This window comes from Kogia breviceps, chromosome 17 (assembly GCF_026419965.1).
Source record: "Kogia breviceps isolate mKogBre1 chromosome 17, mKogBre1 haplotype 1, whole genome shotgun sequence".
Lineage (NCBI taxonomy): Eukaryota > Metazoa > Chordata > Mammalia > Artiodactyla > Physeteridae > Kogia > Kogia breviceps.
The window spans coordinates 50,521,863-50,549,348 of NC_081326.1; the positions used below are offsets into that span (position 1 = coordinate 50,521,863).

General features: G+C 35.2%; 1 protein-coding gene and 1 pseudogene across 1 annotated transcript in view; both read right to left on the bottom strand.

Annotated features, from left to right (window-relative positions):
* Window positions 1–1,538: 1,538 nt before the first annotated feature.
* EIF3E (eukaryotic translation initiation factor 3 subunit E) overlaps window positions 1,539–27,486 on the bottom strand; it is a 57,674-nt gene continuing 31,726 nt past the window's right edge. The window contains exons 8-13 of the mRNA XM_059043502.2: window positions 19,864–19,990; window positions 18,935–19,036; window positions 17,514–17,623; window positions 3,239–3,341; window positions 2,811–2,945; window positions 1,539–1,721 (exon numbers count right to left, since the gene is read on the bottom strand). Of these exons, the coding sequence (XP_058899485.1) occupies window positions 1,683–1,721; window positions 2,811–2,945; window positions 3,239–3,341; window positions 17,514–17,623; window positions 18,935–19,036; window positions 19,864–19,990 (616 nt within the window). The 3' untranslated portion in view covers window positions 1,539–1,682. The remainder of the gene's footprint in view (window positions 1,722–2,810; window positions 2,946–3,238; window positions 3,342–17,513; window positions 17,624–18,934; window positions 19,037–19,863; window positions 19,991–27,486) is intronic.
* On the bottom strand, window positions 16,686–16,812 carry LOC131744276 (U2 spliceosomal RNA; annotated as a pseudogene).

A 27,486-nucleotide genomic window follows, 5' to 3' on the forward strand; every position in this document is an offset into this window, starting at 1 on the left:
CCACATGCCGCGGAGCGGCTGGGCCCGTGAGCCATGGCCGCTGAGCCTGCGCGTCCGGAGCCTGTGCCCCACAATGGGAGAGGCCACAACAGTGAGAGGCCCGCGTACCGCAAAAAAAAAAAAAAAAAAAAAAAAAAGAATGTTTTTGCCCTTGGGTCACTGGTGAGGATGGAAACATAGACATCTGAAACATTCTTCCCATTTCAACATAGCCTGAGTGATACATGCAACTTTATATAACTACTGCTCCATTTCTTATAGCTCTGTACTTTTGAGCCATGGAATTAGTTCTTACACATGAGGTAATGAGGGTCTGCTTCTATCTAGTTACTGATATGCCACCTTATGGTACTTTCTCTATGAACCTCGATCATTTTGTACTACAAGTGATACTCTAAACTTGGCATTTTCACAACACTGGTTATAGATGAATCAAAAATTAGCATTTGGCTTACCTTGACCAGGAATCCTCCTCCTAGCTTCAACACCTTTGGATTACAGTTTAGAAGAACCAATACCACAAACCACAGCACAAGGGCCAAATCTGGCCTGTATTCTCCAAATTTAACTGTATGTTAAGGGTGGCCTGACCAAGTGTCAAATAAAAGAACATTATGCATGTATCTTTTATCTTTGTACCATTCGTTGAGCAGAAACAGAAACTTCTGTTGTGACTGGGTTTTAGTTCAACAATCAAAATGAAAAATCAAACCACTTCTAGGTAAAGGAGACCCAACCAGGGCTTTATAAACTTCTTGAATATCTTAGGTGTCTATTTAACTCTGTGTGTTTGTGTGTGTGCATGTGTGCACATGCATAAAATATTCAAGGAGGTATTTATAAAATTCAACTTACATCCCTATTTAAGTCTCTAGCTGCCTAGTGAGTGACTAAAGAGCCACTTTAAGGAATTAAGAAATAGCAGCCTTATTCGTTAATAGCCGCAAACTGGAAACCACCAAAATATCCTAAAATAGGTACATGGTTAAACAGTCTGGTACATCAATGCCATGGAATACAACTTTGCAATAAAAAAAAAACAAACTACTGATATACATGATAACTTGGATAAAGAGATCTCAAGGGCATTATGAGTAGAAAAAGCTAATCTCAAAAAAGTCACATATTGTATAATTCCATTGTTGTAACATTCTCATAATGACAAAATTATAGAGACAGAGAACAGACGAGTGGTTGCCAGGGGTTAGAGCCGGTTGGAGTAGGTGTGACTCCAAAGGGGTAGCATGAGGGAGATCTTCATGATGATGATGATAGCTCTGTATCTTGACTGCAGCGATGGTTACCAAAAAAGTGATAAAATGGTACAGAGCTATTCACACCATTGTACCAATGTCAATACCCTGCTTTTGATACTGTATTATAGTAACACATGAGGAAAAAATTGGGGGAAACTAGATTTAGGCTTCATAGGACCTCTCTGTACTATTTTTGCAACTTCCTATGAATCTATAATTATTCCAAAATGAAAAGTTTTTTAAAAAATCACACACTTACATACACAAGGAAATATAATGACATAAATGAAACATAGCCAATTTTATTCAAATTCTCCAAAATTTATGCTAAATATGTTAATTGTTTATAAAATGTTTCACCTTTGTATAATGGTTTTATTATTTCACCTTTCTTTTATAGTTTTTTCATTTTTTCTGTACAGTTCTTCAGTAGAAGCCAGAGTCCTGAGTTGCCCAGTTAGGAGCCTAAAATACACAAAGAGAAATCAACAGGGTGAAACGAAATACTTTCTGAAAAGCCAGTTTCAAAAAAAAGTGATACTAGCAAAGTTTTTTAGCAATACTCCTCCCAAACCATTCTCTGAGATTTTAACAACCTCTTCAATTACTAAATGCGAGGTGTCTCAGAACAACAACAAAACACACCAAAATACCATCTGATACAGTTTCTCACAAATTATAAAGTATGACAAAGACAATATCACCAATATTATAACCAAAATCAATATAAATTGATCCTTAAGCATATAGAAACAATCATTATATAAAAGTTATTTTTCAAGCTCAGTTACTCTGGACTTGGATGGAAAAGGCAAGGACAATAATTTCCTAATTCTTCCTTCTCTTTTAAAACTGAAGGACTATGCTAAGGACACAAATCTGATGCTAAAACTTCAATCAAATGAGATCTTTGAATGTACCTCAACAGTTTCCTAAAAATGTCCTACCCTCCAGTTATAATCATAATGACTAAAGAGCATTAGAGGTAGTTTGGAATCCCAAAATTACAAGGCCATTCAAATTCCTTTAGTATCTAATATGCAGGATTTCTACCAAAAAGGAGGATATATTTTTCTGACAATTAAATATGCCTTTCAGATAAAATCAAATTTTATAAAATCAATACTAATATATATAAGAAGATCAACATTTTTACAGAAATAGTTCTTTAGATTTACTGAATAAAAGGAAAATGAATTTCAAACACTTGAAAGAGAGATAACACATGTAAGTTATCATCTGCCAGTATCAAAATGATGTGTTGAAAACACTGAGGAAATGAGATAATGAAGGCACACAGGAAGGGTAAAAGAAAAAAAAACCAATTACGGTAAAACTAGGAACACTTAATTTTTTTTGCTGCCTTAACTAACGCATAATACATCTAAGAGAAACCTTTTCCATTTAGTAATTTCTTAAATAACATGTTTACACCCCCAACAAATACAGAATCAGACACAACCAAAATTAATTTGTTCTCAAATGAAGTCCATGTAACAATTATATTACATTATTGCTAAATCTCAGACAGAAGAGAAGATGTGTGGTTCTTACCTCTGATCTACTATTCTGATTAAGTTTCTTCTCAATATTCATGGCCAACATCTGGCTTCTAAATGAAAGGCTTTTGGTCTTTTCAATCACTTGCTGATAGGGTGAGACTGCATTGTTACCCATAACCACATGACCCTACAATGAGACAGAGGGAAACTGATCCTGTAATGTTAACAACCAAGTTTCTCAGGTAAGTCATGAGGATGACATCACAACCTACATGTCTGTTGCAAATATTTTTATGCACATAGATGACAATATTCATCCAACAACACAAAATAGGAGGTTGCTGTTGCCTTCAAAAATCTATTATACATTAAAACAAAAATTCTTAATAGAATTAACATCCTAATAAAAACTTCTCCCCAAAGTATCAAATAATCAGCAACTGATAATCTAGTATTTTGCACAGATAACATAATACTCACTAATTTAGAATCAATCTTGGCATCCAGTCTTGCATTTCTAATCAAATTTACAATCCACCTTTCAGCTTCTTCTGGAGTCATGTTCAGTTTATCTGCCAACATGCTAATGAAAAAAGAAATAAATGACATTAACTGGGTCTAAAAACTTAGTTGCATATACATAGTCTTTGACCTACGCTCTGTATAGAAACTTTTAGGTACTTATGGGTCACCTTCTCTTAAATATTATGAGCCTTACAAGTGCACTATTGATGTTTGTGCTATTATCTTGTACCATTCACAATCTATCTAATTTCACCAACCAGATTGTAAGATCCTTGAAGGTAGGGCCCCATATTCTGTATTACAGAAATCCTATTACAAGGAACATCAGTATTAAGAATAATAAAATGTAACACATAACTAAAACTCAGGGCCACTACTTATGTTTGTTATAAATTCTAAGGACACTCCCTAGAACCAGAACACTCTATAACCTAAATGGCCACTGAATTTAAGGGAAAAGAGATAGACACCCATACACAGAAAACACGAAAGGAGAGGGGGAGGGAAAAAGATGACAGACACCAAGACCCTGATCTAAAGCCTCTGATGTCACCAATCTTCATTTTCTAATTTATGGTCAGGTTGAAAAAGAGGTCACTGCAGAGCTTAATTTATCAGGATTAACACAAACACAAGCCTTGCTAGTAGGTAAGGCAGTCAGTCACCTGATGAAAGAGAATCTACATATTCATGTATAGTATTTAGAAAGATGGTATACATATATGCACATACACAGGTGTTAGACACAAATATTAACTGTCCCCTTTTACTTGTCTTCACTGAAGATATTGCACACTTGCCAGGCCTTCTAATGTTATCACTGGTTTAATGGAAATAAAACCCAGAATATCAGTAACAAAATAATTCCTTAGAATATTATAAACTAAAATCCTGATCTGATAGCATTCCCAATTTTAAAATAAAAATATTCAAGACACTGCCAATCATATAATTATATAATTCCGGAGCGCCCAACCTAAAAATAACCAATTAATAAAAATACCTTTATGGGAATAATATAATCTGTGCTATCCCTATTTTATATATTTATTGTCAAAAAGAGAAGAATTTCATTCAAAATGTAAAAATTAATTTAGGCTATCAATAAAATCATTACACACTAAATTACAAACTAAAGCTATGAAGACAATCATTTAAAATTTATCCCTAAAATATGCTTGATGTTAAAAACATGATGAGTATGAGCCAACTCAATCATAAAACTACCTGGATTTACATGTCAAATTCTGTTCTCTGTCTTTTTATGGTCAATTTTGCTGTTAAGTACACATTCTCAGCAAACATAAAGAACAATTAGTCCCATGACTACTACTTCAATTTCATGATCAGGTTGCATCTTATTCTCTTTGTTACTGCTCTCTAACCAAACCTTATTTTATTTAAGCTACTACAAGTAGGGAAGTGTGTCATTTTACTGAAAGAACCTGGCATTTTTTTGACTAGGAAAAATTCCTGCAGCTGGTGTTTCCTGCAGGTACTCGACTTATTTTAGAGATGTGTAAATTTCATTGTCCTGGGCTTCCCTGGTGGCACAGTGGTTAAGAATCTGCCTGACAATGCAGGGGACAAGGGTTCAAGCCCTGGACTGGGAAGTTTCCACATGCCGCAGAGCAACGAAGCCCATGCACCACAACTACTGAGCCTGCGCTCTAGAGCCCGCGAGCCACAACTACAGATGCCTGCGTGCCTAGAGCCCATGCTCCGCAACAAGAGAAGCCAACGCAATGAGAAGCCCATGCACCACAACAAAGAGTAGCCCCCCCTCTCCGCAACTAGAGAAAGCATGCACGCAGCAAGGAGGACCCAACACAGCCAAAAATAAATCAAATAAATAAATAAATTTTTTTAAAAATTTCATTCTCTTCTGTGCTGCTAAAGTAAGCAACTGCCTAATACTTTTATCTGAAGCTGCTACTCTAAAGGTAAAGTACATATTTTCCAAAAGATATTATTTTATCAACTCCTGTAACAATTACTCTTTTGTATGTCTCCTGCATTCCCCCAAAATACAACTCTGTAAAGTGAGGCCAAGACCGTTTTACTCTGAAAAGCACAAATGAAAACAATTTATACTGAATATATTAAAACTCCAATCTTCAAGATCTCTATATATTGCTTTTCAAAATAGACATGTTATTCCTAGTAGCTACTAACTGTGTATAGTTGGTTTTATACAGATTTTTTTTAAATTATAATATAGAACCTGTTTATGGAGGCTGTTTACATTATTAAAATTATAATGAAACATTCAGTCTCAAGCCTAAGTTATTGATCAGATTCCTCTTCTTGCTGCCTATATCAAACTGAGAAGTCCTATCAATTATCTCTTTAACCACTGCCTCTAATCTAAGTTCCCTACCAAACTACTCTCATCTTAAAAGACTCTCCTCTTCACCAACCAGACTAAACTTCTCTGTTCAACCAACATACCATGTTTTTAACCACTTCAGGACCTTTGCATATGCTGTGCCTTCTGCTTAAAAGGCCAATCCACCTTTTTCTTCACTAAGCTATGTGTTACATGGGTATCAGCTAAAACAGCACCCTCATCAGCCTTCCAAGACACCTCTGCCAATCATGACAGATCTGTTTGATGCTTTCATGGCCTGCTATTTTTTTCAGAGCATTCATAGAGCTGTAGTTGTTTTACTGAGTATCTGCTTTCATGAGAGACTGTACATGTACCCCAAGAGCATGCATCATAGCTTCTTTGTTCACTGCTATATATCCACCAATTAGCACAATGCCCAGTATACAGGAGGCAATTAAATAAATATTTATTGTCTGATTCCTACCTTAGTCACTACCCTAGGGCTCCATTACTATTTCCTAATTTTCTAACTAATCAACCTCTAGGCTCTCCTTAATCTATTTTACATAGTTGTCAGCTTAGTCCTAAAACCCAACTACCAGTTTATTCCTAAATTCCTTTCAAAACTTCAATAGAGGGGTTTCCCTGGTGGCACAGTGGTTGAAAGTCCGCCTGCCAATGCAGGGGACACGGGTTCGTGCCCCGGTCCAGGAAGATCCCACATGCCGCGGAGCGGCTGGTCCCGTGAGCCATGGCCGCTGAGCCTGCACATCCAGAGCCTGTGCTCCGCAACAGGAGAGGCCACAACAGTGAAGAGGCCCACGTACCGCAAAAAAAAAAACCAAACAAACAAACAAACAAAACAAACAAACAAAAAAAACTTTAATAGAGCCCTTCTACCAAAACAATAAAATTCAAACTTCCAAGTTTCTCTTTCATGGTTCTCTACAATTTAGCTACAATCTAACTTTCCAGCCTTCTCTTATTCTTCCTCATGAATACCACACACCAACCAAATCATTCATTCAACAAAATATGAACCATGTTCGATGTTTGTGACAACATACAGTCTGCTCCCCACTTTCATAAAGTTTAAAGCTGGAGACTGGGAAATAGGGGACAATCACCTAATACCCCAAAAATATAAACTATTTTAAGTATAAGGATGAAAAAGTGGAAGGAGCTATGTGAGTGCAAAAGGGTTTAACCAGCTCCAGTCTGGAAGTTTGACGAGTTTAAGTAAAGAAATATTTAAGGTCAAATTTTAAGATAAAAGAAAGAAAATTCTATGCTGTATAACTCTACCTAGAATTTTCCATACCTCTTTTTTCTTTACATACATATTCTAAGTCTCATATTCCATCATGGCTAGAGCAATCTGGCAACATGCATCAAGACCCACAAATGTCTGCATACTTTGACCCATAATCCTACTTTGGGGATTTACTGTTCTGCAATGTGCTTGTTGATCCTTTACTTTTAAATCAAGTCAAAGAAAAACGTGAAATAAGGTCCAAGAAGATTAGTAAATTATTGATGGTATCTCAGGTTATCTAGGCTACCAATCACTCTGAGAATAAGTAAGAGAACATGGCAATAACCCAGTTTCTTTCAAGTTAACAGGAAAATATACACAGTAAAAGTAATTAAATAATAGAGAGAAATCCTCAAAGTCCACAATTCTCTTACATTCTACTGATTTTATGAAAAAATTAGTAAAGGTTTAAAAATCTAATATCCTATTAAAGAGTAAAAAACCAAAAACTTGCCTTAAGCTATCCTACACCATGTTAATTTTGTGTTTTTAAAACAATTCAGTTTATCAATAAATTAAAAGACAAAATGTATCAAAAGGCAGAATTTCTGAGAAAAATACCTAATTCAGTCTAGGTTTCAAACTCAAAAATAACTTCCAGATTATTTAGATTACACTAAAAATCTCAAACCTGTCAGTAGGCAGCTTAAAGAAGATATTTTAGGCTTAAAGACTTATATTTAAGACACGACACCATAAAACTTCCAGAAGAGAACACAGGCAAAACATTCTCTGACATAAATCATACCAATGTTTTCTTAGGTCAGTCTCCCAAGGCAATAGAAATAAAAGCAAAAAACAAACAAACAAACAAAAAAACAAATGGAACCTAATCAAATGTAAGCTTTTACACAGCAAAGGAAACCATAAACAAAACAGAAAGCCTACTGACTGGGAGAAAGTATTTGCAAATGATGCAATCAACAAGGGATTAATTTCCAAAATATACAAACAGCTCATACAACTCAATAACAACAACAACAAAAAACAACCCAGTCGAAAAAATGGGCAGAAGACCTAAACAGACATTTCTCCAAAGAAGACATACAGAGATGGCCAATAGGCCTATGAAAAGATGCTCAACATTGCTAATTATTAGAGAAATGCAAGTTAAAACTACAATGAGGTATATCACCTCACATCAGTCAGAATGGCCATCACTAAAGTCTACAAATAACAAATGCTGGAGAGGGTGTGGAGAAAAGGGAACCCTCCTACATTGTTGGTGGGAATGTAAATTGGCGCAGCCACTAGAGAAAACAGTATGGAGGTTCCTCAAAAAATGAAAAAGAGTTGCCATATGATCCAACAATCCCACTCCTGGGTATATATCCAGACAAAACTATAATTCAAAAAGATACATGCACCCCTATGTTCACAGCAGCAATACTATTCACAATAGCCAAAACATGGAAACCCAAATGTCCAATGACAGATTAATGGATAAAGGAGATGTGGTATATATACACAAAGGAATACTACTCAGCCATAAAAAAGAATGAAATAATGCCATCTGCAGCAACATGAATGGACCTGGAGATATCATACTAAGTGAGGTCAGACAGAGAAAGACAAATACCACATGATACCACTTATAGGTGGAATCTAAAATATGACACAAATGAACTTATCTATGAAACAGAAACAGACTCAAGGACAGGGAACAGACTTGTGGTTGCTGAGGTAGAGGAGGGCTGGGGGAGGGATGGATCGGGAGTTTGGGATTAGCAGATGCAAACTATTATATATAGAACAAGGTCCTACTGTATATAACACAGGGAACTATATCCAATATCCTGTAATAAACCATAATGAAAGAAATAAAAAATATATATATACATATAACTGAATCACTCTGCTATACAGCAGAAATTAACACAACACTGTAAATCAACTATATTTCAATAAGATAAATTTAAAAGACATTTTAAATATTTTGTGTAAATCCTTTATTCCCATCTTTTAGTTGAAGAGCTCTCCTGCTCAAGTGACACAACAACATGATATTGAACATGTTAAGTCAGTAATACATAAGATCCCAAGTAGCCCAAGCAATCTTGAGAAAGAAGAACAAAGCTGGAGGCGTCACACACCTTGACTTCAAACTATATCACAAAGATACGGTAATCAAAACTGTATGCTACTGGCATACAGTTTTGATTACAGACACAAAGATCCATGGAACACAACAGAGAGCTCAAACCCAAGCATTCATTTATTTATGACAAAGGAGGCAAGAATATACAATGGGAAAAGAACAGTCTCTTCAACAAATGGTGTTAGGAAAACTGGACAGCTACATGGAAACAAATGAAACTGGACCACTATCTCACACCATATACAAAAATTAACTCAAAATGAATTAAAGACTTGAACATTAAGACCTGAGACCATAAAACTCCTTAAAAATAAAACAAAACACAGTCCTTGACATAAGTCTTGGTGATGATTTTTGTACCTGATACCAAAAACAAACCCCAAAACAAAGGTAACAAAAGCAAAAATAAACATCAAACTAAAAAACCCTGCACAGTAAAGGAAACCATCAATGAGAAGAAAAGGCAACCTACCAAATGGGAGAAATATTGCAAAATATTGCAAACCATGTATTTAAGGTGTTAATACCCAAAATACAGAAGGAACACATATAACTCAATATCAAAACAACAAGTAATTTGATTTAAAAACGGGCAGAGGATCTGAATATTTTTCCAAGGAAGACATACAGATAGCCAAGAGGTACGTGAAAAGGTGCTCAGCATCACTAATCATCAGAGAAATGCAAATCAAAACTATAATGAGATCTCTCACACCTGTTAGAATGGCTATTACCAAAAAGATAAGAAATAAGTGTTAGCAAGAATGTGGAGAAAGGGGAACACTTGTGCACTGCTGGTGGTAAAGTAAATTGGTATAGCCACTATGGAAGACAGTATGCTAGTTCCTCAAACAATTAAAAATAGAACTATCATATGATCCAGCAGTTCTACTTATGAATATTTATCCGAAAGAAATGAAAACACTAACTTGAAAAGATATACCTAAACCCATGTTCACTGCAGTATTATTTACAACAGCCAAGACACAAAAGCAATCTAAGTGACTATCAATGGATGAATGGATGAACAAAATGTGATACACACACACAAACACACACACGCACAGGAATATTATTCAACCATTAAAAGAATGAAACCTTGCCATTTGTGACAACAGGGAAAGAACTTGAGGGCACTATGCCAAGTGAATTAAGTCAGACAGAAATAGACAAATACTGTATGATCTCATCTATACATGAAATCTAAAACAAAAAATGCTCGTAGATACAGAGAAGAGATTGGGGAGGGGGGTGGGGACTGGGTGAAGGGTCAAAAGGTACAAACTTCCAGTTACAAAATAAGTAAGTCATGGGATATAATGTACAGCATGGTGACTATAGTTTAGAGTAAATCTCATCACAGGGAAAAAAAATTTGCAACTATGTGTGGCGATGAATGCTGACTACAGTTATTATGGTGATCATTTCACAATATATACAAATAACAAATCATTATGTTGTGCAACTGAAACTAATGTAATGTTTTGTTATATGTTAATTATATCTCAATTTTAAAAAAAGAAAACTAAAACAAACAACAAAAACTATCACTGATATCCTTAGCAAAATTAAAAACCACTGTAGTATTGCATTCATAAAATAAGAACAGAATGCTATAAAGGAAAAATATTCAGAGAAAAGAGTGACAGAGGGGTCTTGGAAATTAAAGAATAACATTAGAGATTTGTTGTTTTTAATCTACAGAAGATTTGAAAGATGTTGAGAAAATATCCCAGAGTGTAGAACACAAAGACAAAGTGATGGAAAATAGAGAAATGTAAGAAAGGAGACAAAGTGATGGAAAATAGAGAAATGTAAGAAAATTGGAAGCCTGGTCCAGCAGGTCTAATACCTGAACAACAGAAGTTCCAGAAAGAATAAACAGTGAACATAAAGAAGAAAGAAATAATTCAAGAAAATTTCCCAGAATTGGAGAGCATGAGCATCCAAATTTAAAAGGTCCTATATGAAGAATTAAAACAGACCTAAACTAAGGCATATCACTGTAAAATTTCAGAGCAATGGGGACAAAAAAAAAAAAGCTTCTTCCCCCCACATTTCTAGACAGGAAAACAAAACACCTGTATAAAAAATGAGGAATAAAAATGGCTTCTGACTTCTACAACAAAAGCTAGAGAGCAAGAGAATCACGTCTTCAAAATTCTGGAGTAGTTTTCAAACGAGAATACCATGCCTAGCAATACCACTACTCAAGTATGAGAGTCAAATACACAATTTTAGATGTGAAAAAATTTACCTCCAAAGTACCCTTCCTTATAAAGCTGCTGAAGAATATGATAATTACCAAATATGATAATAAACCAAGAAAAGGAAGGCATAATGTCCAAGAAACTGGAGTGCTATCATAGTAGACAAGCTAAGGAAATCCCCAGAACAAACAACAAAGAGAGATAAATATGCACCTGGCAGAAAGAGCAACGAGTCCAGATTTTTTTGAGGAAGATAAAACTAATAAAATAATCAATTTTCAGAAGAGATTTATAAACTGACAAAAAATCTGAAGTAGAATTAATGAAAAAGACATTAAGAAGAACAATGAAGCAAATGAGGGAAAAGTAGAAATTATCGATTACATGGAAAATAAATACTGAATACTAAAACATACTATAGATCTACCTTATTTGAAAAAAGGTACTAAGTTAACTTAGCACGTATTTGGTGCTAAGTTCAGAAATCAACACACAATTTATAAAAGATTAAAAAGTTCAGAAAAAGTCCCATATATAAATGAGAATTTAAAATGTGATATGGGTGGCATTTCAAATAAGTTGGGAGAAGGATAGTTTTTTAGTAAATCATGTTGGCTAGCTAGTGGGGGTGGTGGGGAACTACTCTCTATAAACAGAAGAAATAAAGCCATAAAGCTCCTAGAAGAAAACATATAAATAGCATATAAACCTATTATGAGAAAGAACTTTTAAATAAAATATAAAATCCAGTACCATAAAGGAAAAGCTTAGTAACTTTGACTAAATAAAAATATAAATCATTCCTTTGGGGGGAAAAAATAGAATCCTAAGTGCTATTTCAAGGCATAGAAAAAATACATATTTCATTCTCTATTCAATTTCATTAATAAAACATATTCAAGACTCTTAGCACAAAACCAGATACTTTTCTTCTTTCTGGAAAGTAATTAAGACCAGTGGCCCCACTTAAGCATATAAAATATATAAATCTAAATCTAGCGAACCAATTAGGCTTTCATCAACTCTAGGCTGATTGTCTTATCAGGTTTTCAATGACTAATCTTTTAGACAGTCTCCCTTTTCTGAACCCCCCCACAGCCCCTGCTCTAATGTATCTTTACAAATAAGGATTTGGGGTCCAGCATTTCACAGGCATATGAATTACCTGTTTAAATAACCTGGCTTTCCAAATTTTATTTGATAAGCACAATTTATTTCAAATAGTATTGACTTTAGCATTAAGCTATGGAAACCTCTGGCATGCTTTTCACTGAAGACTGTGGCTAACTAGCATATCCAAAGAGCAGCAGTCTTTTGTAACTATATGCTATGACAACTAATTAAAGAATAAGTGTTAAGTGTAAACTGTGTTTAACTGTAAGATTAGGAGGAAATAGAAAGAAACCAAGAGAAAACTGAGAAAATGCTAAATTCTGTGTGTGACAAACGAAAATTCTCACTGAATTTTGCAACATCGCATTAGTCAAAAATGACAGTATAGAGCTTCCCTGGTGGCACAGTGGTTAAGAATCTGCCTGCCAATGCAGGAGACACGGGTTTGAGCCCTGGTCTGGGAAGATCTCACATGCCGCAGAACAATTAAGCCCGTGCACCACAACTACTGAAGCCCGAGCCCGTGCTCCCAACAAAGAGAAGCCACCACAATCAGAAGCCTGTGCACCACAATGAAGAGTAGCCCCTGCCCACCGCAACCAGAAAAAAGCCCGCGTTCAGCAATGAAGACCCAATGAAGCCCAAAATAAAAATAAATAAATTTTTAAAAAGAAAAACTTCTGATTTTAAAAAAAAGACAGTATATTACTTTATAGTTAACACAGAAATGCAGTGATAATGGCTGTTAAAACGATTTAATCTCCATCTGGAAACACACCTTTTTCTTTCTAACATCAGGAAGTATAATTAAGAATACAAATTGCTACATGGTAATAAAAACTTTAAGAAAAATATTAAGATCTAAAATGTTACTTAATAAAATAAGCAAAGTAGAATGACTTCATAACTTAAATGCAAGAGCAGTTGGCAAATACATACTTCTGTGAAAAGCCAAAACTAACCCCCATAGGGAAATTATATTAATGTATGCTCTAAAATGTTTATCATACACATTCAAAATATTACTTCCATACTTTGCTTTTATCTACAATTGAAAACTGGTCCAAGAATTATTCTAGAACAGCTTTTAAATTTCAGACACACCATATCTGATAAACTATTCGGCTATACTAAATTAAATCCCACCACAGTAATCTTTTTTGACAGATGTTGCATACTTTATGGTAAACAGATTCAAAACTTATCCTACAAATCTACAGGGTTGTATATAAACCGATAAAAACATTCTTAATATGCATTTTTACAGAGATAAGACTATCACATGTGCTTACAGTCACTTAAGTGAAGAATCCTATCAACAGAGAATGTTCCAAATCACAAATGGAAAGAGTTATTTAATAAACAACCATGCGTTTTATAATACTGAATAGCATTTGATATGCATCTGCTGGGGGACAGAAAGGAAGACAGAGACAAATCTTCCCCGCCCAACCCTAAAAAAGATCGAATATCAAATAACTTTAAATTAATTAGCAGCAGAGTTAGGCCAGCATAAACTAGTGAATGGAGTAATTTGTCATAATTAATATATGGTGGAAGAGTCTACTTAAATATATCCCATTTAGAGAATTATCAGTTCATTGAACCTTCAATCCAAATTACTTCTCTGATTTTTCAATATACAAATAATGTCCATGTCATTCTAATTACTCTGTATTTTTCTTCAAAATGCCTATCATAATTTGTAATCTTATCTTTATTTAATATCTGTTTCTTCCTCTGGATTTTAAGCTCTGAGGTTATGCTCCAAGAGGCACTCATTCACATCTGTAATATTTTCTTCTTCAACAACTGTACTAGTTACACTGCTCTTAACTAATTATATCTTAATGTATATCATATGTATTTATCCTCTGTAGAAAGTTGAACACTGGGCTTCCCTGGTGGTGCAGTGGTTAAGAATCTGCCTGCCAATGCAGGGGACACAGGTTCAAGCCCTGGTCTGGGAAGATCCCACATGCCACGGAGCAACAAAGCCCATGCACCACAACTACTGAGCCTGCGCTCTAAAGCCCCATGAGCCACAACTACCGAGCCCATGTGCCACAACTACTGAAGCCCGTGCACCTAGAGCCCATGCTCCACAATGAGAAGCTACCGCAATGAGAAGCCCACGCACTGCCAACGAAGAGTAGTCCTCGCTCGCCACAACTAGAGAAAGCCCCCGCGCAGGAATGAGGACCCAATGCAGCCAAAAATAAATAAAAATTTAAAAAAGCAAATCATATTTAAAAAAAGAAAGTTGAACACTATCTTTTAAAAAATGTTGCACATTCTTTTTTTTTTTTTTTTTTTTTTTTTTTTTTTTTTGTGGTACGCGGGCCTCTCACTGTCGTGGCCTCTCCCGTCGCGGAGCACAGGCTCCGGACGCGCAGGCCCAGCGGCCATGGCTCACGGGCCCAGCCGCTCCGCGCCACGCGGGATCTTCCCGGACCGGGGCACGAACCCGCGTCCCCTGCATCGGCAGGCGGACTCCCAACCACTGCGCCACCAGGGAAGCCCTGCACATTCTTGAAATGACAAAATTACAGAAATGGAGAACAGATGAGTGGTTGCCAGGGGTTAAAGAGAGGTGGGAGGGAAGTGGGTATGGCTATAAAAGAGCAATTTGAGAAATCCTTGTGGCGACAGAAATGTTCTGTATCTGAATATATCAACAACAATAACGATGGCTGTGATTTTACTATGGCTTACAAAACGTTACCATTGAAGGAAACTGTGTAAAGGGCATAGGGGATCTCTTCTTTATTTCTTACAACTGAAGGTGAATCTATTATCATCTCAAAATAAGAAGTGTAATTAAAAAAAAGAAGTTTTGCATCAGAGTTACTTAGAGGAGCTTTGAAAAATACAGATGCTGAGATCTCCCCCTCCCCACCCTGACAATGTTTCAGTTTTTTAGGGGTTGGACCTGGGAAGTTTTAAACCAGATTCTCAAGTCTTGATCCCAGAGATTCTGATTCAGAAGGTCTGGGGTAAAGCCAGAAAATCTATTCTTAAGTTTAAACTGTTGGTGGTTTTTTAAGTTCTCCAGATGATTCCGATGTACAGCTAGGTTTAAAAACCTCTGGACTAGAGAACAATAATTTTTTCTATGGATTGTTTGAAGGTAAACATTAGCTATTTTGGTCATTATCAAGGATTCCAAGTCCTTGGGGTCTGAATTAAGATATTTGTTGTACTTATAAAAGCCCAACTTAGATGCTTAATTTCAGCCATATTCCTAACCCATTAAAGCAGCTCTAAAAACATGAAGAAGTGTAGCCCCCTGGACTGAGCCTATTGGCCACATACTCTCCACTATCACCCCCTAAACCTTACAACCTGAGATCTCACTGTTACTCTAAAAAGAATTATTTCTTTGCTCACATGAAGCTATACTTTATGCTCTGCCTCTACCTTCTTAATTCATTATATACTAAAAATATTAAATCACTCGTTTTTCACTTCATTACCCTAGCAGGCTGTAATTATGTGCCTAAAAAAAACTGGTGATCTGATGCAATGGTTCTCAATCCTGATGTGCTTTGGAATTACCACCCTAAATGGAACAGCACAGTAGCCCTATTTATTACACAGCATAGCATAGCATACACAGCAAATCTGACTCAGAAAATTTGCAGTTGCTTCAGGAAAACTCTTTGTAAAATAAAAATCAAAACTCTACAGATTTCGCACAAAAAAATTAAACACTGTCTTATGGTTTCCATCTTTATCCTCCGGCTCAAGTGATACACTAATGACAAATTAGTCTAAATCTGCTGTTTCTAAAAATATCAGTTGCTCACAATGAAAAAGAAAGAATTTATAATGAGGGTGAAGACAATGAATGTCAGAGAGCTATTAGCTCAGCCTCTTTCATTAAATAAGCCCTAAGCTGCTTAATGTCTCTGAGCCTTCAGTTTCTCAGCTATAAACAGAGAATTACAAAACAAAAGGAGTTGTACTGAATCAGTGTTTTGTAAAATTGGGTTTCCAGAGTCAGAGTCATATGGTTCCATAGAGTCAGGAGGAAAGCTGAATAGAGGTGCAGGCTAAACAAGGTGAAGGAGCTCTTATTTTATCTGCATATATATATATACATAAATATGTATACTCATATACATAATATTGCATTTCACAACGAATGACATTTTAGCAATTTCCATGTATTCTTTAAGGGAATCAGATTTTTAAAATTATATGTCTGCTAGCTAAAGTACTACTAAAACAGGTCAAGGCTTCGACTCCCATAGAAAAAGTCTCACGCTCACACTGTAATTCTAACTCTGAGTAACCACTTCAATGACAATCCACTAAAATTAGGCAAGCAAGTATGGCTGCCTTAGCAAAAACAAACGGCACTAAAGAAAAACTTTGGTCTACATACAATTCCTAAAAGGCAAACATTAAAGTAGTAAGTTTTTACACTTGATCTTAGCCAAAAGGCCGAGAAGCGATAAGTAGTAAGTTTTTAAACATGAAGGAGCATTTACCGTTCGACTTCATCTGTGGCCAAAGGGCACTGTTATTTTTCAAATTCAAATATATAAAATTAGTTTCTAATAGGTTATGTAAGTTTCACAATTTTTTCCTAATAATTTCCTCACACAAGAGAAAATTCCAACTGAAATTCACCATAATTTTTCCATGTTTCAACATTTTAGGATGTCACAAGAGTTTACTATATGAGAATTCAAATATATAATTAAACAAAACAAATTCAATTAACTGAAATGATTACCAAATGTGGTAAGGACTAACTCCTTATTTGAACCCCTGTTAAAAACCATTCTAAAACTGGTCACTGCTCTTTTCTCCCTATGTAATGGTATAATAGTATTATTTTAAAAGGTAACTCTTTAAAAAGGTAACTGACAATCATAATACTGCCTTGAAGTTATCATTTTCAAAAATCATGCTTTCCCACACACATGGAAACTACAGAAGATAAAGAAGGACTGTAGCACCCCGGAATTCAAACAAAAGCTACTATGATTTTTAATAAATTACTAGGACAAAGTTTCCTTTTTCTTCTAAAGCAAAGAGAAATAAAATAAAAATCCAATTAACTGGAATCCTATTAAGTATAACTTTACAATAAATGAAAATTTACAGGAATTTAGAAGTAGAAAATACAAATCAAATCAGAGTGCTCTTACTTAATGCTGATACATTGATGGATGCGACAAAAAGTCTCAAATATGAAGAGACGGGCATTTTCAATGAAATCCTCAAGACAAGCCACCAAGAAGAAATCATTCACTAGCACCTATGCATATAAAATATAAAAGAAAAAATTAACGGTGCTGACAAGCAATTTTGAAAAATTTGTCACAAATACTTTGTGCTTTACTCATTATTCCATTCACTATAATTCTCTCTCATCTATCACAAGTTGTACACCACAGCACTTTCTAGAACACTATATTCAAGTCTCTAACAATCTAACCAAGAAGTAAACGAATGCTACAGGAAAAAGAGCTTAAGAACAGCAATGTTTCCTTGTTCCATTGATGACTTGAGCAATCTTGTGACAAAGCAGCTTTGTCCTGTCTCTATCCTACATAAATGCTCTGTAGATAACATATTTCCAGCTATTTAAAATAGTTATGAATGGACTAAAGATATGCATATTTTTGTGACAGTAAGCAGACTTGAAAATCTACAAAAGAAAAAAATTCGAAGGGTGGCACCTATTCCACAGATGGTATCATACTTAGAAGAGAATATTCTAATTTCAAGAACAGTAACCAAGTGCCCCACTGCCTTGGCAAGGCCTAGATACTTAGTATTACAATATACACCAATATTTAATAATGTCACATTTGACTGCAAGTACACAAGTTATTAAACTGGATTCTAATTTTGTCCAATGTTTGAAAATCACCTCTAAATGTATACTTACATAATTTCCTTTTCCTTAGACAAATAAGATCTTAAGTCCTTCAACAAACTCTTCCCATTTCTGTGCTAATATCTGGGTTCAAAAATGAAACTGACAGCTAGTAACTTGTAGATTTGGTAAATGCCTTTAACAGGTAAATTCTTAGTTTCTCAAAACTTGCAAACTAAGTTATTCAAAAAAAACCATAAATCTAACTCTTTCAGTTGCTCTCACAGAACTTTAGTTTCTACCAACTAACAGAAAACATTGTAGTTAAAAAATTCACACTCTTAGCTTGACTGATTTACAGCAAATGATAAGTACAATCATGAGAAAAATTCTGAAGATAGGCCTGCTTATGTAACACACTGGAATTACAGTTGTGATGGAAAATTCCATATAATCTTGTCCGTTCATATAAAATATTTCACATATTTACTCATTCAGGATAAGACATGAAATTATGTGTGAATTTATAATGCCCCAATGTTTTAACAAACTGTCCTAACAAAAGGGATAGACTCAGGCAATAAGATTGAAAATGTCTTCAACCCAGCACATTTCTAAATAATCTGCATATTAAGATTAATAAACATTTCTGATACAATTATTTTAATAAAACACTGCAAGGTTAACTTTTATAATATTCAAAATTTTAAGAATATTATTAATTTGTAAGTAAAAATTTATACTTACTGATTCACATTCCCTTAGCTTTTTCTGAGCTCCATCAAAGTCAAAGTTAACATATAAGCATTCAACAAACTCTGTAATTGGGTCTTTATATGTGTAGGACTCCTGTAAAATTAAGTCAAAGGTTAAGTTGGATCTGATTCAACATTGTTTAGTAGACTGTCCCAGAATAGCCCAATCTTCCTATTTTCTCCTCCCTTACCATTAATTTCTAACAAATTACCTAGTATTATCTTCTCAAAGCAATTGCTCATATCCTGACTGCAGGCCACACCTTAACCTTATAATGCCTTCCAGACCAAGTTCTCTAAATTCTCATCCTAGAACCATTCCAAAAGCTTTCAAATTCCTCTACTGCCAAAAGTCTCCCTTAGTTAATAAACAGTGATGAACTTCTCCAAGTAAAAGGGTATTCGTATCTTTCAGGATAAAACTGTCTTTTTGTACTTAAATTATTCTTAGATCAAATAAATGTTTAAGATCTTTTTTAACCCATAGTTATTGCTGAGAAATTCACTAAAATCAATCACTAGGGCTATAGCTTTTGTACAACTTCGGGACTATTAAAATTATATTCTATGTAAAGATCACTACTCTGGAGCTATGTAGGTAGTGACCTTCCAACAAAAAGTTCCAAGCTCCAGATCTCCTTCACCCCTTGCAATAAGAGCAACACTAATACACAATGCATATTAAGTATCTAACTAGCAGAGAGCAATATTCATTCATACCACATCTACCATAAGTATATCATGAACTTAAAGTAGTATATGCCCATCTGGGGTTCTTGGGCTGTTTTCTCTTCATGCATACTTCCTCCTGTTTTTAAACATTTTTATCTTAAGAACTAAGAGTCCTATTTTTTTCAGAAAAAGAGGTTAGACTTGAAGTTTAGGCACATTTTAAAAATCAATAAAGATTTTAGTTTTTACCTGTTGAATAACTTTGACCAGATCTTTTAGCACTTGCCGGCGTTTTCGGACATCTTTGTTTGTTATGACTGCTGTGGTCAAATAGCGGAGAATATGTGGACACATTGTCTGAATTGCATTAAGATACCTAAGGTAAAAATATAAAAGTTACTTAATATTAATAACTTACCCAGTTTTTTTAGATCTATAATCACCTGTGATTAAAAAAAAACACTTGGGGCTTCCCTGGTGGTGCAGTGGTTAAGAATCCGCCTGCCAATGCAGGGGACACAGGTTTGAGCCCTGGTCAGGGAAGATCCCACATGCCGTGGAACAACTAAGCCTGTGTGCCACAACTACTGAGCCTGCGCGCCACAACTAGTGAGTCCATGTGCCACAACTACTGAAGCCTGCGTGCCCAGAGCCCGTGCTCCACAACTAGAGAAGCCACCATGATGAGAAGCCCATGCACCACAACGAAGAGTAGCCCCCACTCGCCGCAACTAGAGAAAGCCCGTGCGCAACAAAGAAGACTCAACGCAGCCAAATATTAAAAAAATAAAGTTATAAAAAAATAAAAATAAAACACTCGAGCAGCCCATTAGATTGCACTGTTTCAGAAAACCAGGATTGCCAAAACTTAAGAATGAATACTATAAAGCAGCAGTTCACAACCTTTCTGGCACCAGAGACCAGTTTTGTGGAAGACAATTTTTCCATGGGAGGGGGGCGGGGGGTAGTTGGTGTGGTTCAGGTAGTAATATGCTCAATGGTGGGGAGGGTTCAGGTGGTAATGCGAGCGTGTGTACGATCGGGAGTGATGGGGAGCGGCAGATGAAGCTTTGCTTGCTTGCTCTCCGTTCACTGCCTGCTGTGCAGCCTGGTTCCTAACAGGCTGAGGACAGGTACCAGTCTGCAGCCCGGGAGTTGGGGACCCCTGCTGTAAGAGCCATCTCCTCCAAGAAAAAGTCTAAATGATGAGAATGCCAGCTGGTATTTCCCAATTTGGAGTGAGATGACAGACTCACTTAAGAGGTAAATAATCCTATTACCATTGTTGAGTAAGAGGATTTTGCAAGGCCCTTATACATGCTGTCAGTCTGTTTCAAAAGATTTCATTTCCCTAGAAGAACAAATGTGTGAAAACCTATATGCAAAAAAACACTACTCAATTAGAGAATCAGGCACTCAACACAAATTAAAGAATTAAAAAAATAATTTCAGAGGATGAAAGACTGGAAACTATTTTGATGATCCCCAGCTGGCTACCCTCTGTCATTCAGTGTTTATTCTGTATTTCTCCTGCTCAATTTCCTTATATAGCTCCCCAATTTTTATCCAGTAAGAACCTCTGAGCACCAGGTACTATGCCAAGCTTGGAAACATCTGTCAATAAAGTCCATTTCTCTAAGTTAAATCTTCAAGCCCCAAAGTACCCATCCAGATCCATCTCCCACCACACCACCACTGACTGCCTCTTGCTTCCCTCACTTCTTAAAACTCACTCCATATGGACTGCTCTCCCAAACACATCCCTCTGAAGGCCTAAATTCTAGCCATCCTTCAAGGTCCAGCTCAGATACCTTATCTTCCAAGTTCTCCCAGACTGTAATGTTAATAAATCTTTATACTTTGTCATATTGCAGATTCCCCATAAAATGCTGTTTGAACTCTTTAGGGGACCCTGGAATCTGATAGTAACCTAACACTTAAATAAAATCTAGTCCCACTTAGCCCTCCCTAAATTTCCTCTAAAAAAGGTAAAGTATAAAAATAATCAACACTCACTTAAGAATAAAACAATTTCTAAGAAAAGATAACTACACAAATCAGCTAGAAGTTTCATTATATGAAAAATTGGGCCTGAGTTTTAGGCAGAAAATTTTAAATGCAATGTTCACTCAATACAAGTGATTGCCTCAATACTCTTATCAGAGACATCATGTACAGCAGAGCATGATTGGTGTTCTTAATCAGTTTTGAAGTAGGTAATTTTAGTAGGCATTTATGAAACTCATTCATAGATTTATCCATACACAATAAAAAACTGTAAGTTTATTTTATATGATGTTAAACATTTATTTTTACTTATCCTTTCTCTGTATCATTGCACCATGTGTAACTTCACTGTTTTTATTGGAGAATGACTTCCTTAAAAAATCATCTCTCTTATGTGAATATATGGTAGGGGTTAGCAAAATTTTTGTTAAGGGCCAGATAATGAATATTTTAGGTTTGCAGGTCAAGAGGCAAGATTGAGAATATTAATCAGGTACCTAAATAACCAGAAAACAAATTTCCAAAATATTTTACTGACAAAACGCAAAATATAATAGTTGACTATAATTTTTTATAATTCAGGTCTACTAATGAAAAGAATAAAATTCCTTTAATAGGGTAACTTTGCTTAATTGTGTTCAAAATTAGAAATCCCTATCATTAAAATTTATTGCAAATGTTTATCTGTTAATGCTGATCTGTAATGAGATTTTACATATTTGACCTCTGGTATCAATTGATAAGATTTTAATTGAGCATATTTATCACTTGGAAGGCTTTTATGGAAGGCTTTTACAGAATTCTGTTAAGTTCTTTTGATACTGCCTTTTAGCATATCATTACACTGCAGATAAATTGCTTCTGTTTCAATTGCACAGTTAAATGAGTTTTCAAATACAGAAATTTCCTTTGTATTGGGTTGGCAAAAAGGTTCAGATTTCTGTAAGATCTTACAGAAAAACTCGAATGAACTTCTTGGCCAACCCAATACTTACAATGAGGTCTAAATCTTTCTGGAATTGTAACATGAGCCCAAAAAATGTGTCCACTACAAATCTGTGTGGGAATGAGAGTCTCATTTCTTCTTTTAACTTTTGAAAGAATGGAAAATGTATAAAGCAGCTGGACATAGGATTCATGCTATGTTAGGCATTATCAAAGTGACTACTAGAGTATAAGTATTGCATATAAGTACTGTTCTGATCTGTAATTTTAGGTTGAATCAGAAACATTATCAAGTCTACAGCTTAACTTCCAGAGCCATTCATGGCTTGATAATAGTGGTTGAGGGCAATTTTTTGTTTAAGAAAATTTCAATCTTGCCCCAACCTCAAAAAAGTCACAATAAAACTTTGCCACTGCAAAGCCATCCTATCACTGTGGTAGCAGGAAAAATCAAGATATTTGATCTGACAAAAATTCATGGACTGAGAACAGTTAAGTCCACGATAGCAAATGAAGTTCACTGTTGACACTAACGGTTCAGTAATACACCATGGATTCAAGAATTTCCCACAAGTACCTGGAAATGAACAATGATAGGCTTTGAACAACTCACATTTTTACAAGCTTTGTAAATCTGTTCAACTAGTAAGCATTTTTCTCCTCCACACATATTTGCCACCAAAAGTTTTAAAACATCTCAGCAGATTCCACTTCAGGCTGTACTAAATTAGTATTTCCTCAACTTTGAAAACATTTTCACCTGTAGTTGTTCCACAGACTATTCAGAGAGGCATGTTCTTCAGTTACTTCAAATCCATCACTGACTCCTCAAGCCAACAACTAGCCATATTGGTAAACATCTCTCAACTCATCAAGAGCCCAGGAAAACCACTAAAAATCATATACTTTATTTTTTAATTGACTACTGATGTTGCTCCCAATATCTTCAATTCTGAGAAGCTGTTCTCACCAAAAGGCTAAAAGTTTTAAACAAGTTCATTTTTTCTGGACATATTTCTTTGGCCACTGCAACTGAACATAATTTAACAAAATCACCACTGGTAAATGGCTTTCCTTACCTGGTTAACAAAAGAGCTGCTAAGAAACTTACTTTGGTTGAAGCCTCATTTTCATTAATTTTTGTGAGGAAATTCTGCTGTGATAAGATATTCTGTTTTAAATTTCCTAATTTTTCTGACAGCTGCTTTGTAATCAGTCAGGAATATTGTAATGAGTGCTTACAGTCTGGTTATATAGATGTATACTGTATTCTCTTAGCATATCTACATTGTCAGTTCAGTGCTTTGCTTTCTAATTTGAAACAAAATAATTCCCACTGCACTGTGCCTTAAAATTTAGGCACATTTGGTACTTCCCTGGTAGCACAGTGGTTAAGAATCCGCCTGCCAATGCAGGGGACACAAGTTCGAGCCCTGGTCAGGGAAGATCCCACACGCCGTGGAGCAACTAAGCCCGTGCACCACAACTACTGAGCCTGCGCTCTAGAGCCCATGAGCTACAACTACTGAAGCCCGCGCACCTAGAGCCCATACCATGCAACAAGAGAAGTCACTGCAATGAGAAGCCTGTACACTGCAAGGGTAGGCCCCACTTCCCGCAACTAGAGAAGGCCTGCACACAGCAACAAAGACCCAACATAGCCAAAAATAAATAAAAACATTGATATATAAAAAAAATTTAAGCACATTTGAGTCCACTTTTCTAAGTAAAATGTTGCAGTATAGTGATACACATGGCACTTGAAACTCTGTCCAGGTACAAGGGCAGCATCACTGGGATTCAAAGAGCACTGAGTAGCAGAGTGAGGCAGGGAGAGTGCAATACCGAGTGTGATCTCTGTCACAACAACTGAACTCTGCCATTACAATCCAAAAGCAGCCAAATATGTGTGTGTGTGTGTGTGTGTGTGTAGATATATACATATATAAGTGTGTGTTCCAATAAAAATTTATGGACACTAAAACTGTAATGTCATATAACTTCCACATTGCAAAATATTATTCTTTTCATTTTTTCCCCAACCATTTAAAATGTAAAAGCCATTCTTAGATTGCAGGCCATAAGAAAAAAGGCAGTGGGCCACAAGACGTTTTAGCCCATGGTCCATAGTTTGCAGACTCCTGGTATACAGCATTACCATGGCTGACTTCAAACCATGCTAGGGCAGAAGTGATCCTTCCTTTGTATATATGTATGTATGTATGTATGTATGTATGTTATGTGTACAGATCAATATATAAAGGAAGGGAGTGGGGATTAAGGGTGATTCTGGGGATGTTACCTTAGTTCACACTCTTGTAAGATCAGTAATTATATATTTAGTTCAAACAAAAGCAAAACCATAGCCTGTACAACTATTGTGCTCTTTTGTTCTACTTCTCTTTCTTATCATCCATCTCCTTTCCTCTCTATCAATCAAAATTTAAAAGTCAAATCAATTTTCATCTTCACTGGACTCTAACTTCTCCAGGTCTCACTGGTAAGTGTTATATATTTACAGTGTGTTTAGCATGCACAATACATCTGTATTTAGCTAAGTAGGTTCTTAAACTACTTGTTATGTTATTTGTTTGGATTATAAATTAGGTAAGAAAGGAGGCTATACCTCCCCTATTTTTGAAATCTAATTTAAAATTAATTTTGTTAGATTTCAAAAAATTAAATTTTCCTTTAAATAAGAGCTTCAGTATTTATTGTGTTTGGAAGTGTAATTTCATTATGCTTAAGTAAAAATGTTTATTTTTCCTCTAGCACAGCCCTGCTCTAATTGTACAATTTTATGGAAGCTTTTTCTACAGTATTTTCTAATTGTAAGTCAGAATATTTAGAGATCAAAGGATAAGACAAAATATGCCACCAAATAAAAAATATTTAAGTATTATATGGGGGATATTATAAGGACATAAAGAATAAAAATTTATGGATTTTTAGAGACCATCTTGAGCTATAAAGCAGGTAAAACACCTGCATGAAAAGTTTTCTTATCAGGAACAATTAGACAGTTTAGGAAAAATAAAGGCAGAGGGTAAATCAGGACAAATTCTAGACACAATCTAGTTGACTGTTAACAGTAAAACTTGAAATTTCTTAGGATATTTATGGTATCTTTATTTAGAAAACAAATTAAACATTCTTTTGCTAACTGAACTTTGAATCTTTCTTTTTACAACTGGAGAGTAACTAGGGCATTGTATTACAAATGCATTCTTCTCCCTAATAGCATCTACATTTGGTGGCAAAGCCTCATCTCTAATAGCCTACGAACACTGTTCTAGCTTACATTTGATACTTTATCTTACATATTATATTACATTTAAAAGTTCAACATTTTTCAAATGTGTAAATCATCTCCATTTTAGATTCAGAATAAATTATGGCAGAAATGATAATATATATGATGTAAGAGACTTAACCTGCACTGGCATCTAAACTTTCACTTCAAGGACAAAAGTATAAATTATCTCCACAGTACTTCCGTATTTTAAAAAAAGCCTGAAATCACAATCTATATAAACTATCAATTTAACATACACTCAATGAACCACATTAAATTGTATTCCTGTGCTACTGTAAATTAAAAACAGAAAAATATGATACTTTCTCCATTAATACTTACTACCTATCAGAGACAATTGAAAACTGCATACTGACTGTAGACATACAAATGCAAATTACACACTACTTACTAGAAGCTATTCTACTTAAAGAATACGCAACCTAGGAAAATGGCGGAAACAATGATCTGTCAAGCCAACTGGGTGTATTCTCATGTGAAAATAGTTAGAATCAAGCAAAAATCAGAATAAGTCATTAGGACATTACTAATGAAGAAAATATGGCAACCTGACCCTATGGCAAGTGAAAATGGTAAGCACCGTATTTTGGTGAAATTTTAAAACTGTAATACTACTGAGTTTTCTTTTTCACATTTTGTGAACAGGCTACTTCTATTTTTAAAAAAAATAGTCTAAATGGCATCACGGTTCTTACTGGGAGGATGAAAATGTTCAAAAATTGATTTATGGTGATGGCTGCACCACTTGGTAAAGTAACTAAAAATCACTGAATTGTAAACAAAAAATGAAATCATCTGGTACCTTAGCACAAATCACAGTAGTGGCATCATACTATACTAGTCACTATTATTAATAACCATACTCTTACAGTTAAAAAAAAGCCAATTTCAACTATATCTTTGATTAGGCAGTACAAATTATTAATTTTCAAAAATTTCAACCTGTGCATACTTATCTTTTTAATATTCTGTATGACTAAAATGGGAAGTGTGTAAAAGATCTTCTGCTGTACACTACAGTGTCATGGTTGTCTTAAGGAAAAGTACATGTTCAATTATTGAGTTGCAAGGTGAACCAGCTGCTTTTCTCATAGAACACTATTTTTACTTGAAAGAATGACAGTCAAACCAAAGCCATTCAGACTTGAGTATTTGGCAGACATTTTCCAGATAATAAAGTTGAGCCTATCCTTCAATAAAAACAAATGATAAAAATCAGAGCTTTCAAAAAAAGGGTAAAATTTTGGAAAATTTGTATCTGTCATCAAGAGTTTGACTACTTTCCAATACTTGAAAGCCTTTTCTAATGGGTTTAGTAGTGAAATTAATGAATGTGATTTTTTTGGTGTTGTATAATGGTGCTGTGTATGTTGGAATACCTGCATAACACCCTGAACCAGTATTTCCCAAACAATCAATGCATACGGTCATAAAATCATGCATGGGTAAAGGATCCACTTAAATTGCAAAATAAACCAATATAGTTTAGAATTCTAGTATAGTTTAGAATCCAAAAAACTGAATGATATGGTTTCAAATCCCACATTTCAGTACCTTTTAAGAAATTACTACTTGTTGAGTTCTGGTGTATGATCAAAAAAGGA